Here is a 13,100-nt window from a genome sequence, read left to right as displayed (position 1 = left end):
TTTTTTTCTTTTTAGCAGTGTAATAGGAACCAAAACCATGTAGAATGATTCTATTCTTACTTACAGCTACTCTAAATTATTGAAAATACTGCAGTAGGATTAAAAACCTTATCTGTCTCATTTTTAAGGAGATAAGCACTGTGGATTAATTAAATTTGCACAAAGCAGATTATCTGTTCTATAAATTCAGTTTCTATCCTTTACTATTTTCTCCATAATGTATAAATATTGCTTGTCTCTTGCATATTGCTTATCTCATGCACTGTGAGTAAATGCAGATAGCTTGAGCTCACAGTTGATTGGTATTGTGATATTGTGTATGCTACTGCAGAGAGCCCCTAAGGAGCTGCATAGTGTTCTCTCCAAATTTTAACAGACAGCACTCCCAAGCAAAAGGAGGTTTTGTTCTGAATGTTTCTTTGTTTTGAAGTACACAAGTATTCTGAGGATGCGGAACTGATGATGGAGTTCGGGTTATGGTTGAATATTAGCTTTGACAGTACAGTGTTATAAAAGAATGTGTTGAAGGCTTCTCTAAAATCAAATGACTTTTGATTCAAAAGAGAAATAAACATTTTGGTGTCCTTTTTGTTAAAGACATTAGTAGCTAGGATATGATAGTTATAAAATTGTTTATGCCTATAGGTAGATGAAAATTTTATTCTACAATTACATGCTGAGAGAAGGATGCAGTGACAGTCTTTCTAAGCATGATTTAGGGATGTAGTCAAATAACATTTCACTGCTACTGTATAAAACAGGTTTATGATTTCTTTCTGGATTATAAAGTCCTTCAGAAGCTCAGGAGCTGTCTTTAGAAACAAGTGTGTGGGGTTTTGTTTTTTTTTTTATTTGAGGTGTTTTATTTTTAGGATGATCATGTCCTTATTGTAAATAATGTTTAGGCTGCTTTGCACTAGTGCTTTCAATACAAAAAAATATTTAAGACCAAGGTGTGCCTTAGTTGTCCAAAGTCCATCTTGCCAGAAATTGTTTTGTTTTCTTTTAGATTAAATTATAACTCTGAGCTAGCATACATTTTTTATGTAAACAGACAGGCTGAAATGTTTGCATAAATTATCTGTTTTTAATTACAGCCAAAGTGATTACACAATACTGGTAGACAGATTTTAATCTTCAGGTGAATTATGTCCGGGATAACTTAAATCAACTTTCATCTTAAAGATTTCTGGTGGTGGCTTATCTTCTACAGGTTTAACCTATATAGAATTAGAAGGCTATAATAGAGGAGGAAACATGCCAAAATAAGACAGATGATATTGTGGGGTTTTTTCATTCACAATGTGTCTTGTGTTTTCTTAGGCACAAGTTTATATGGATTTTGTCTTAATATATTGGTATGTATTAATGTGCAGAGTCATTGCTAGAAAAAGGATTAGATCCCTGGGGTGCCATTTTCAGCATACCTTTTGTGTGATCTTTACAGACCTATATAAAAATTATTTTTAGTATCTTCAATAAGAATTCAGCAGAATTTTTATTTGTGTTATATATACAAAAAATGTATCCATGTATAAATAGTATGTCACAACATAAGGCACTGAATGCTTAAATTTTTTAATACATTTTTTGCAAAACCTTTTTCCAGCTGAAATATTAGTACAAACAAAAATGAAACCTTATCGATTCTGGGTCTGTACAGTGTCTATAAATATCCTTTTTGTATTCTACAAGCGCAATTGATTTAAAGGCTTTATTGAAAAATGCTTCCCTTCCAGAGTAGACACATCAAAAAAAAAAAAAAAAAAAAAAAGGGGGGGGCATTCACTGCCTGAAAATTCCACATGACAATCACAGGGATAACTCTCATGACATTACGCTGCATGCTATCTAAAGAGGCACTATGATCTTACTGTGTACATTTAGATATTTTGGCTTTACCACTTTTGAAAACTAATGTAATTTAATGTAATTTATTTTAATGTAATTAATCTCTTCTTTAAATAGTATAAATAAATATTCTATAAATTACAGTACATCACTTAAAAGTCATTAGTACTCTAAATTTGAAGGTCTCTTTTTTTTGTAAATTGTGTACACTTCCAAAGGTCTCAGTGCACTGCAAGCTTTAAGCGAGCTGAGCTTGGATAAACAAAAGTGTGTCTTACTATGGAAATGGGGAAACAGAACAGTTAAACAATGTGCTTATGGCCATGTGACCTCATTACAGATACCACGTTTTTTGTTCTGAGCATAAAACCATGTATTTCCACTTAACATTTGCCATGTCACCAAAATTAGCCTTCCTAGAATAATTACAGGACTCAAAGAACTGCTTTCTGATTTCAGATGATGTTAATTGAGTAGGCTGGATTGTTTTCTGTCTCCCTTCTTCCTGCTAAATAGTAAAGAAACCACTTGTTTCTTTTACAGCTGCATTTGACAAGGGTGATGACCGAAGACTTGGTAAAAAACCTGTATTCACTAGTTCTCAGGTAAACATTTATATCCAAACATTAAAAATACTCAGAAGCTTGCAAACAAAATTATTTTGATCATGTGTTTTAAATTAAATATTAATTTGTAGTATTACTTAATGGAACTTGCTTTTAAAAATTTTTATTTTTTTCATGAACTGTTATTTCTGCAGAATCTGTAATGTCCATTACTGGAAACACCTTAGGACTCAGCCTATGCTCTGCTACATTTTCAAACAGATAATCTCAAATAAAAGACAGGAATTTGTGTTCAGAATCTCACATTCCCCTGTTGCTACGTAATGAAACTGATCTGTTTCCCAGAGCAAATGGTTTGCTACTGAGCTAATGAATCTCTGCTATTATCACAAGCCACCACAGCACTGAGTCTGTTATGCTCCCTGCCCTGAAAAAATATTTTTTAGTGTCCTCAACAACTCTTCTACAGAGACTCACACTCAAAACTACATTACTATTTGGTTGAAAAACAGTATGGGTTTGACATGATTTGATGGTCTTGGATATGTTGCAATGACACTGGTATCTCAAAGTTTCCATTTCATGCATTTAATTCTCCATGTTTCAGTATATATCTTTACCTGAGAGAGAGAATAAATGTTGTCATTTATCTGGTGGGTACACTGATGGTAATGGTTAAAAACATCACATGTATTATAAATTAATTTGGGGGGTTTTGTTTGTAATAATTCATATTCTTTATTCCTCTTTGGAAAATATGCACATATAACTCATCAGCAGACACTAATAATATAAATAAATATTACAGAGTAATTTGTCCAAAGGAAAAGTGAAACTCAGATATTTCTATATCCTCCATATAGAGCAGTATTTCACATGAGATTTACTAGGCATTCTAGTTATTTCTGGTACTTTTATATGTTTGAAAGCCAGCAGTCTGAGCTAAAATTTTTTTTTTTTTTTAATTATTTCTATGCTGAATCTTGTTGCTTTGGATTCATGTACTACTTTAAAAGTAGCTATGTTTCAGAAATGAAAGATTATGGATAGTTTGTTATAAATGTCTTCTGGTTTTTGTTTGTTTGTTTTCCCTTGATGCTTTTTTTTCTAGCTAAACAAATCTATTACCGAATCTGTTGTTATAAGGAATACTTCCTGGACAGAACACAGCACGAAAGATTGCTGGGGAGATTCTTCCACTAATCAGGATAAAATGAAATCTGATGGATTAGGAGCATCTGGACATACGTCCAGCACCAATAGAAACACTGTTAATAAGGCTTCAAAGCATGAGGATGTTAAGGGGAAAGATGGCAAAAAAATGGTTTCCAAGATTACTAAGGATTCAAAACCTGGGGAAAAAGCCTCTTCACCAAAGGCTAGAGCTGTTATAAAGACAAAAATAGAAAATAATGGAAATGTGAAGGCTGAAAGCATGCTTACCAAGCAAGATATAGAAAAGACATCATCTGCAAGTGGACAAAAAAATTCCGGAAGTGGCAAAGGACTAAAGAACCATGAAGGAAAAATTGCAGGTGCCAGACCTAAAGTGCTGACAGTAACATCAAGCGTGCAGATCAAAACAAAACCGTTGAAAAAACCTACAGGGAAGGAATCTCCCTCCTTAGTGACTGTTGCAGGAACTTCCAGCAAGTCAGCAAACTCAAACATAGATAACCAGACTGCCAGGGAACAGGCAGAGGAACTCAAAGAGGATAAACTGGTAGAGGAAGGGAAAAAACAGACTGGTAATTTTTTTTTTATTCTTTTCTTTTTTCTTTTTTTTTTTTTTAACATTTGTCCCAGGCTGCTCATACACTGAAAACCAGCCTGGGAAGCTTTAAAAAAATCTATAGATGGATGAGAGTCACCTTCTTCCCCTGTAAATGAATATTAACTTGAGATAAGAATATTACATTTCTCCTCTATTAACTGACTTAATTTTATTATCAACTGATAGCCATATAAAATGGTAAAAGTTTTACAAGTTTAGCATCTATGTTGTTTTCAATAGCTCATCTTCATATATTATAATTTTTTCAGTACTTATATGTAATGCCTTTCCCCTTAGAATTAACTTTGAATTTACTTTACAATAGTAAAAACAAAGCCATCTGTGAAGACACCAAATGGAGTCGCTAACAAAAAAAAAAAGACTGAGCTTGAGGCTAATGTCACAACAAGCAGGTATGTTACAAACCAATATGCTGTGTTACATGTATGTATGTGTGTGTGTATATATGTTTGTGAAAAAAGTTTCAGGTGAACTGTTAAACTTACTGTTAAGTCAACATGTTCTTTTTAATCTGAGAACGGTTGTCTATTGCATGTTATTAGCAAAACAATTTGAGTTAGATATTGGAAACATTGCTGTAAAGATAAAATTGGTTTGGTTTTTGTGTTTGATTGTTCCATGCGAATAATTTTAAAATTGTTATAGGTCATTCAGAATTCTGCATACTGGAACAGTTAATTACTACACAAGGTGTTGTAAACTTACTTTAAACTTTCTGGGATAGCTTAGATTACATTGGACAGGAAGACAGCTGAAGCACTGTGAAATTGTGAAATGGGTCATTTACAAAAATATATATACATACATACAGGTTCTATTTTCAGAAAGTATACCTTTTAGGTTGCATTTTCAATGTTTATATATGTGTGCATATTAAAACACATATATTGCTTGTTTAAATGTAATTAAACATTGCCAAATCTTAAGCTTGGAAATAATGGATATAGTAATTTCTTTGCAGTCTGACAAAAAAATCAACTGGAAAAGGGTGTAATGAACAAAATGTACAAGCTGTTCTAAAGAAAAAAGTGAATGTGAGTAGCAATTCTGCAGCGCAGCAAAAGGCTCAAAACACACCTACCAATTCTCCCAAGAACCAAGGTAAAGTTTCGTACAGCAATGAAATGGTCTGCCATTGTTATGCAAATCTTTGTCTTTTTTTTTTTTTTTCATGCAAGCATTTGGCAAAATCTGCAGAAAAATTCTGTTTATTTTCCATATTTCACTTTTGGTGACAATCCTAAACTGTAAAATGCAAATGAATGTGTGTCAACTTCAAAATATTTAAAAGATAGTCTTCACTGCCAGTTGGTGTTTTCTTTGCCTTGTTTAATCTGCTTTGCAGAGTCTTTTATTTGCTGATCCCCTGCACTTCTGCACTTGGAACCATGACTGAATTCAACAGAAATTCTGTAGGTCAAGCATTTATAATATGCATCAAAGATCTGGACTGCAGACTCCTTTATGAACTGTTAGCTCATACCTCCCTTTTTTTGGTGATCCCCCCTAGCAGTAGCGCTACTGATACTGACCTACCGCACAAAGGAACACTTGATTTCAACAGCTATTTATATCAAGTGTGGGAAATGACATTGTAGACCACAGAGGGGAAACCCTGCTTTATAAAGATACAAAGTGTTAAGGATGGAGCTCTTTTTAATCCCATTTGGACTTGGCACTTACGGGGGGGGGGGCGGGGGGGGGCAGGGGGGAGAAAGAATATTCAAGTTACATTATCTTAAATGCATTATGGTACAGAAAACACAGGTCCTGTCAATTTGTGGTCATTAAAGATATGGCAGTATTTTCTGACTGAGCAGGGACATTAATTCTGGTATTCTAATCCCATTATAACTAATGTAATTATTTTCTGCCTAGTTTCATTTCCTCTACAATATAAATTGAATACAGTACTCATCACTTCCTGTGCTAAGCTGCTGTGCAGTGCTTCTATGCACTACTAGATAGCTGCTGCTTTCTACTCCAGTGATGACTACTTCGGTTACAGGTTGAAGTAATTCCTTTACGTATAGTCTATAAGTGCTTTAGTTTTAAAGATGGCAGGTAAATGCAAGATGGTATTTTTGTCTACTATTTAAGATCTCAATTCTTAATTCTTTAACAAGCCTTAAATCCCTTAGTTACATAAAAAGTTGAGTAACTTGCTTCTCAACATAAACAAACACTAACATAAATTTGGTGAATATACTTTGACTAGCATATACAATCTTTATAGTCTTTTTTTTTACTGTTTGTCAGGACCTCAGGGAGAATCACCAAATTCACTGAAATCAGGAATGTCTCCAAAACATAATGAAGAAAAAAATGTGTTGCAACATCTGATTCAGACAACACTCCCAGAAAAACATCCTTCAGCCAAGAAGAGGAGCATTAAGCAGTCACAAACACCTGTAGCAAAAGCCACCACAAAAGTAACACCTAAAACTTTGGTTCCGTCAAAGCATGCCGAGATGATGAATAACAAAGACCCAAAACCAAAAATGGCTGGGCAATCTGTATTAAAATCTCAGTCCTCTGCCCAAAAATATTCAAGGAGTGAATCTCCTGTTGTCCAGAAGAATGTGCACACCTCTGAGCACAGAAATTCAGGACAGAAACTTGAAAAAAACATGGCTGATGCTGTGGCAGGTCAGCTTCATGACAGTGATGAATGCTATTCTGCAAAGCAAAGTGAATCTTTAAAATCTGTGATGGAAAGTAGCAGTGAAGATAAACTGCTGGCATCCTGTCAACCCAATAAACAAAAATTATCAGATCCTTCTGAAAACGTGGAATACAAAATACAATCCAAATCTTCTTCTCCTCTAATTACAGAAGAAACTATTTCTAAACCGCACATTTCACTGCAAAATGAAATGGAAGCAAGACAAATCTGTGGAGGTCAGACTGGAATTAAACAGATTGAAGATACAGAGAAAGATGATAATGCAGCTGAATTTCACTGTCATGCACAGCCTTCCAGTGATGGATACTCAGACTTTTCCAAGGAAACGAATCAAAAGGCTACTGCTTCAGGAGAACTGGTGAAACATTCAAAAGCAACTGAAGTCTGTACGGAGCAAAGTGATAAATTAAACTCTGAAACAGACCTTAACTACAGTGAAAATGCTTTACCAAGCTTTTCCAGAACGATAACCAATAAAGAGGATGAGACATCTCCTCAGATTCATATGGAGGGATTTCTTACAGCTGATGAGCTGCATGATACATCAGCCTTGACTGAATACAAATCAGTTACTGCAGATTTAGATGATGTTTCGGAATGTTCTACAGAACAAATAACAGAAAAATGTTCACCTAGTTACACAGAGCCTATAGATCCTACAGAAATGCCAGAAAACCAGGAAAATGCAGAAATTCCCTTTGTGGACCACTGGAGTACTGGTGCACTAGATCCAAAAGAGAGTCCTGAGTCAGATACTGGCAGTGCAACCACATCCTCTGATGATATAAAACCAAGATCAGAAGATTATGATGCTGGAGGCTCTCAGGATGATGAAGGATCCAATGAAAGAGGGATTTCTAAATGCAGCACTATGTTATGCCACGATTTTCTTGGAAGAAGCAGCAGTGACACAAGTACACCTGAGGAATTAAAAATTTATGACAGCAGCCTAAGAATAGAAGTGAAAATGAAAAAAGAGGGTTCTGATCTCTTCCGTGTTAATTCAACAAGTGATGATGAAATACCAAGAAAAAGACCTGAAACTTGGTCCCATCAAGAAAGTGCAAGGACCAATACTAGAGAAAGCAAAAGTTCTACTTTTGGTAATGCACAGTTTACTCAGGAAGCAGACCAAGTTTCTTCTTCTGCTGATGAAACAGAAGATGACAGATCTGAAGCAGAGAATGTTGCAGAAAACTTTCCTCCATCAAATGTTCCTACTCAACAGTTCCAAGGAATTGATAATTTAGCTTTTGAAGATGCAACAGAAAATGATACTGCAAGTCAAGAGTTTTCCAAAACTAAAAATTTCAAACGTTCTGTTTTACTTTCAGTAGATGAATGCGAAGAATTGGGATCTGATGATAAAGTGGAAACTCAGACTTCACATCAGCATTCAATAGATTCTCTTACTCCTTCAGAAGTATTTGACAGTGTTTCTCAAGAGCAGCATGGAAAGACTTTTTATTCAAGATACTCACTGGAAATTGAAGATGGATTCCTAGACTGCAAACAGCATAAGGATAGAGACAATAGATCAGATAAAACTGAAAGTTCTCTCCTACATCTTCATGGCACTGAAATCCCAGGGAAGGAGAATCAAGGTGCTTCAATGACTGAACAAAATTGCCCAGAGAAAGTATATTCAGCAGCTAGTCCATGTACAGGAGAAAAACAAAAAGTAAATACGAAGAACGAGGTGGCTAGTGAATTTCACCAGTGCAATAAATACTTAGACAATGATGCAAAATCTCAAGAAAGACCATGTCATTTGGATCTTCATCAGAGAGAAACTAATTCTGATGTGCAAAAGAGCAGCTCTGCAAAACCTGTAGAAGCCAGTAAGAATCAGATACTGACTCAGGAAGGTCAAGTGAGAGACAGTCAACCAGCAGCTACTGAATGCGCTAATACTGATTTACTTCCAGGTAATGTACAGAAATAGAAACATTCAGTCATTCAAAAACAAAGTAATAGGGAAAGCTTTGGCAATTTGTCTGGGATTGAATCCTGAACTGAAGTAATTTTGGCTGAAACTATATTAAATTTAAATATTTTTAAGTATTTCACTTGGGTAGAGAATGCTTGTCCGTTTGAAATATCCGACAATACCCTGCTGTTCAATGAGAAACTTCACTACAAGAAAAGAGATTATATGTAATGCTAAAAGAAAGATTGGATGCAGTTGTCTGTACTTCAGTTATTTTTGATCCAATCTAACATTGACAGCATCAGCTTTTGGTGGAATCTTAGTATTTGTTTTGTCTGCTTGACAACATATAGTATGTCTGAATGGGATGTGCAATAACTAAAGTAATAACCTTAACTAAAGCGCACTGAACTGTTTACCTGAACAGCTATATGCATTATTGTTGTAATTTATTTATTTATATATTATACACAAACTTGGATCCTTCTCCCACTGAATATAACTGAATATTTGCCATATACATCAGTGGGAGCAGGTTTGAACTCTGATTTAGAGCTATGATATGTCTAAAATTCTAAATTTTACCAGTAAAAGCTTATTTCCTAAAACAGAGATTATACTTAGAACTAATGCTTATATACAGAGAAGTTCTAACTTGTTTCACGTAGTTAGATAACTACTTGTCTAGTTTTGTGTTTTGTCTTCTTTATATCAATAATTCAGTCTGTTTTATCCCATCAAAAATATACAATAGTGTTGATTACAACTATTGTGTATTCAAGAGTAATGAAATGCTGATGATGATCTATGTTCAGCCAGACCACAGAACAAGAAGACATTAAAAGTTGTACTATTTTATTTTAAGTTTGCTTGCCCTTGCCTGCAGCTGCCCTTGCATGTGCAATTTAGAAATAAGCCTGTGGATAAACAATTTTGTTTTTAATTCTCTTCTAAGCTGGCATAGCTTAAGTCACCATTCAGTAATCATTCTCTATTAATTCCCTCCATGCACCTCCTGGTCTAAATTTAATTTATGTAGTAAATGAGAAATTTCATGTGCATTAAGTGTATATTTACATTGTCATTTTCTGTATCAGAAACTTAATTATGGAGGTTACTGTTAATTACCAGTGGTGATTGCTGCTTTAATTTATAAATCATACTTTGTTTTTTACATAGGAAATAAATGCCTCAAATTTTGTCAATTTTGTATAACCCTTCACCCCCCCTTTTTTAACCTGGTTGGATTGTCCTTCCTGAATGAGTTAAATTTTGCTCTACACAGCCCTGAGGGGAGGATCATCTGCAATTTTTACATTGTACAGTATTGTGAATTATTTCAGGAGACATAGATGATTATGACACAATGGCACAAACCTGCATGTATGAGCATCGGCCTTCAAAAACCCTTTCTCCAATATATGAGATGGATGTTGGAGAAGCAATTGAGCAGAGGATGGATTCAGAAACAGCAGTTCTAGATGTGGATTTTGAAGATCAGCAGTTTGCAGAACAGGACTGGACTCTTCTCAGGCAATTGTTATCTGAGCAGGACTCAAATATAGGTTTCAAAAACTCTGTTCCTGAAGACCTTAACTTAGCACAATGTCTTATCAATCAGACACTGTTTCTGGCACGAGATGGTTCGAATCCTCAGGGTACATCACAAGTTGACACATTCAGTAGGTGGACTGAACTAATGTCTCCACTTGATGATTCTTCAGCAAGCATTACAGTGGCAAGCTTTTCATCTGAAGACTGTTCGTCCCCTCAAGGGGAATGGACAATTCTTGAACTGGAAACTCATCATTAAGGTGATCAACTGTTTGCAGCTGAACTCCAACCCATTCCCCAAATCTATTTTTGATGAGTTGTTTCCAAACAGTAATGAAATACTGCATCAGTCAAGAACAAGCAATTCTTGATACTGAGGCAATCTTTCTGATATAATGAGGTAAATACGTTAATTTATAATCTAGATTTAATCACAAGTACAATAATTTTTCAAGACTTACATGTATGTCTTTTCTAAAAATGAACTTTGAGCATGTATTTTCTAGAATTGTTAGAAAAATTAGATGACATGAAAGAAAAATCTCGGTTTCCACTCTCCCTTTTATCTTCCTTTCTGACATTTAATACTGTCATTGAGCAAGAATTTAAAGATGACTGCACAATTAGTAGAGCTATTCCCCTCTCTTCTTTCCCCATCTCTATATGGTGACTTCATTTTACAACAATAAAGATTCAGAATGGTTGTGTCGAAAGGTGATGTGTGCCAACGCTGCTTTAAATGATGGAAATACATACTCACATTCAAAGAAAATGTTTCAATATGAATTTGCCTTGGGCCTGATTAATATGAGCAGCTTGTTTCATCTGTTTCTTCCAGATTTGATTTTTGTATTTGGTTTGTTTTGTTTAGAATTTTCCAATAAATTTTTTAAATTGTCTTTCCTTTAAGTATAAGACTTCTGAGGGTCTGTGCTATAGGAAAAGCACTGTTTCTTTCTTGGAAATGCACATATTTAAGTAAATATTTTTAATGGCATAGTGCATGAATTCAGAGGAGTTGATAGAATGCTGCTCCTGTTCTAAAAAACAGTATGTCTGATATCTCCAAAAGTATATCTCAGTCTGAAGTCATGGTCACTGTTACATCAGAAGTCTGATGTTGACTAGAATTGCCTTCAGGCTTCAATTCATTATACTTGCACCCTTCTGATGCTGTCTGAGGCATAGCAAGATTCTCAGGAATTTTGTTTTGTTTGTTCTCATAGATGCTGCATTTTTGGAGAGGTAACGGGATTCTTGCATCTTCATTAATACCTCTAGTGTAGCTTTTATATTGAGACTAAATGTCAACATAACTATTCTTCTGACTAAGAGTGAAATAGGATATACTCAGTACTGCTTATTATGCTGCTTTTGGCTATTAATTTGGGTGTGGATAGGACTGTTTATTGTCTTTTCTGATTTGATGGGGGAGGAAGGGAGTAAGAAACTATTTGTAATTCTTACCAAGTCAAGCTCCTCCTGAAACATATAGGGTTTTTTCCCTGCAAAGGTTAGGCACTCTAAGATATCTGCATTATGGAAATAGTAGGGCTTGTCTTTCACACAGCTTAAAATCTAAACAGGAGGTATTCTACCATCTCTCAGTCATTAACAGAAGTGCCTTCAGAGGTGGGTGCCTTATGGCAGTAAAAGGCTACTAACAGGTGGGGGGTTTTGTTAAAACTATTTAAGATAAGTGCACAACTTAAGCTGGCTGTAACCACTGATAATATGGTCAGTTTTGCAAGCTTTTGCACAATTCCAACAGTGCACCTTGATTTTCTTTAGAAGCTTCATTTCTTTTTATCCATAGTCAGAAACTCTTCAGTTCTGTGGAAATATGAAGTTGCCCCCCAGCATATGACTAAACAAGTTATAGTCTTATCTTTGGACTTGACATAATAAAGAGCTCTGAGGCAAAATAACTTATCTAGAAAGCCACTTTGTTGAACTTCTGATACAGAAGTGATGTTTTATTTTCCCAAAAATAAATAGAGGAAGAATTTTATCTCATTCTTTAATATCAAGGCAGGAAAAAAAAGGAAAGCCTTCCTTTCTCTCTGTGTCAGTGCAGAAGCAGGACTCTAAATTCAGGGAAGGAAGATGTTCAGTCTCATAATAAAAATCTTTCCCCTAGTCTTTTAGCTTTTAGCAGCATAAATAGTTTGAGATATTATAATTCAAAATATTTTAAATGTAATATGCTGTATTTACCCCAGTCTTCATATTGAGGGAGTTAGAAGAACCTTTAAAAGCATAAATAATCAAGAAAACCTCTTTTTTACCTTCAAGTTTACAAGGTATAGCGATAGTGGATAATCTTTTGGATAAATGAAAGAACTATAGTATTAGCCATAGTAAAAGATGAAACTCTATAGAAGCTCTCACCAAAGGCTTGAGGAATGGTGTTTTCTCAATTTCTATGTAAGAGATTAAAGTAAAAGTTATTTACAACAAAGTTTAATCAACTTTAAAATCCTGATGATGTTCTGGTAGTGGGCATTCACATGTTAAACAACATCACATCATGGAAAGGAGAAGGTAAAAGATTAGGAAAAGTAACAGAAAGCAAAAGAAGGGTTCCTTTTGTCTATTTTTTGCTTTACCCAGATTTTTAACTTCTTACTGAATTGAAAAAGTAACACTGAAAAACGGCACACAAAGTTCCATGTTTGTCATGTGAAATAAAATCATGTATAGGGGTTTTTTAATTGT

The 13,100-nt window shown here is 34.8% G+C and overlaps 1 protein-coding gene across 5 annotated transcripts in view; it reads left to right on the top strand.

Annotated features, from left to right (window-relative positions):
* The window catches only part of BTBD8 (BTB domain containing 8), a 37,294-nt gene extending 26,003 nt beyond the window's left edge, over positions 1-11,291 (top strand). For all 5 annotated transcript variants that reach the window (XM_052801228.1, XM_052801229.1, XM_052801230.1 and 2 more), the window contains 6 exons: positions 2,395-2,456; positions 3,529-4,165; positions 4,517-4,604; positions 5,174-5,313; positions 6,472-8,826; positions 10,172-11,291. In XM_052801228.1, coding sequence (XP_052657188.1) covers positions 2,395-2,456; positions 3,529-4,165; positions 4,517-4,604; positions 5,174-5,313; positions 6,472-8,826; positions 10,172-10,641 — 3,752 coding nt within the window. In that variant the 3' untranslated portion in view covers positions 10,642-11,291. The remainder of the gene's footprint in view (positions 1-2,394; positions 2,457-3,528; positions 4,166-4,516; positions 4,605-5,173; positions 5,314-6,471; positions 8,827-10,171) is intronic.
* Positions 11,292-13,100: the final 1,809 nt, after the last annotated feature.

Source organism: Harpia harpyja, chromosome 11, assembly GCF_026419915.1.
Source record: "Harpia harpyja isolate bHarHar1 chromosome 11, bHarHar1 primary haplotype, whole genome shotgun sequence".
In the NCBI taxonomy this organism is placed as follows: Eukaryota; Metazoa; Chordata; class Aves; order Accipitriformes; family Accipitridae; genus Harpia; species Harpia harpyja.
Note: the sequence above shows the minus strand (reverse complement) of the source record. Positions and strands in the feature narration are given on the sequence as shown.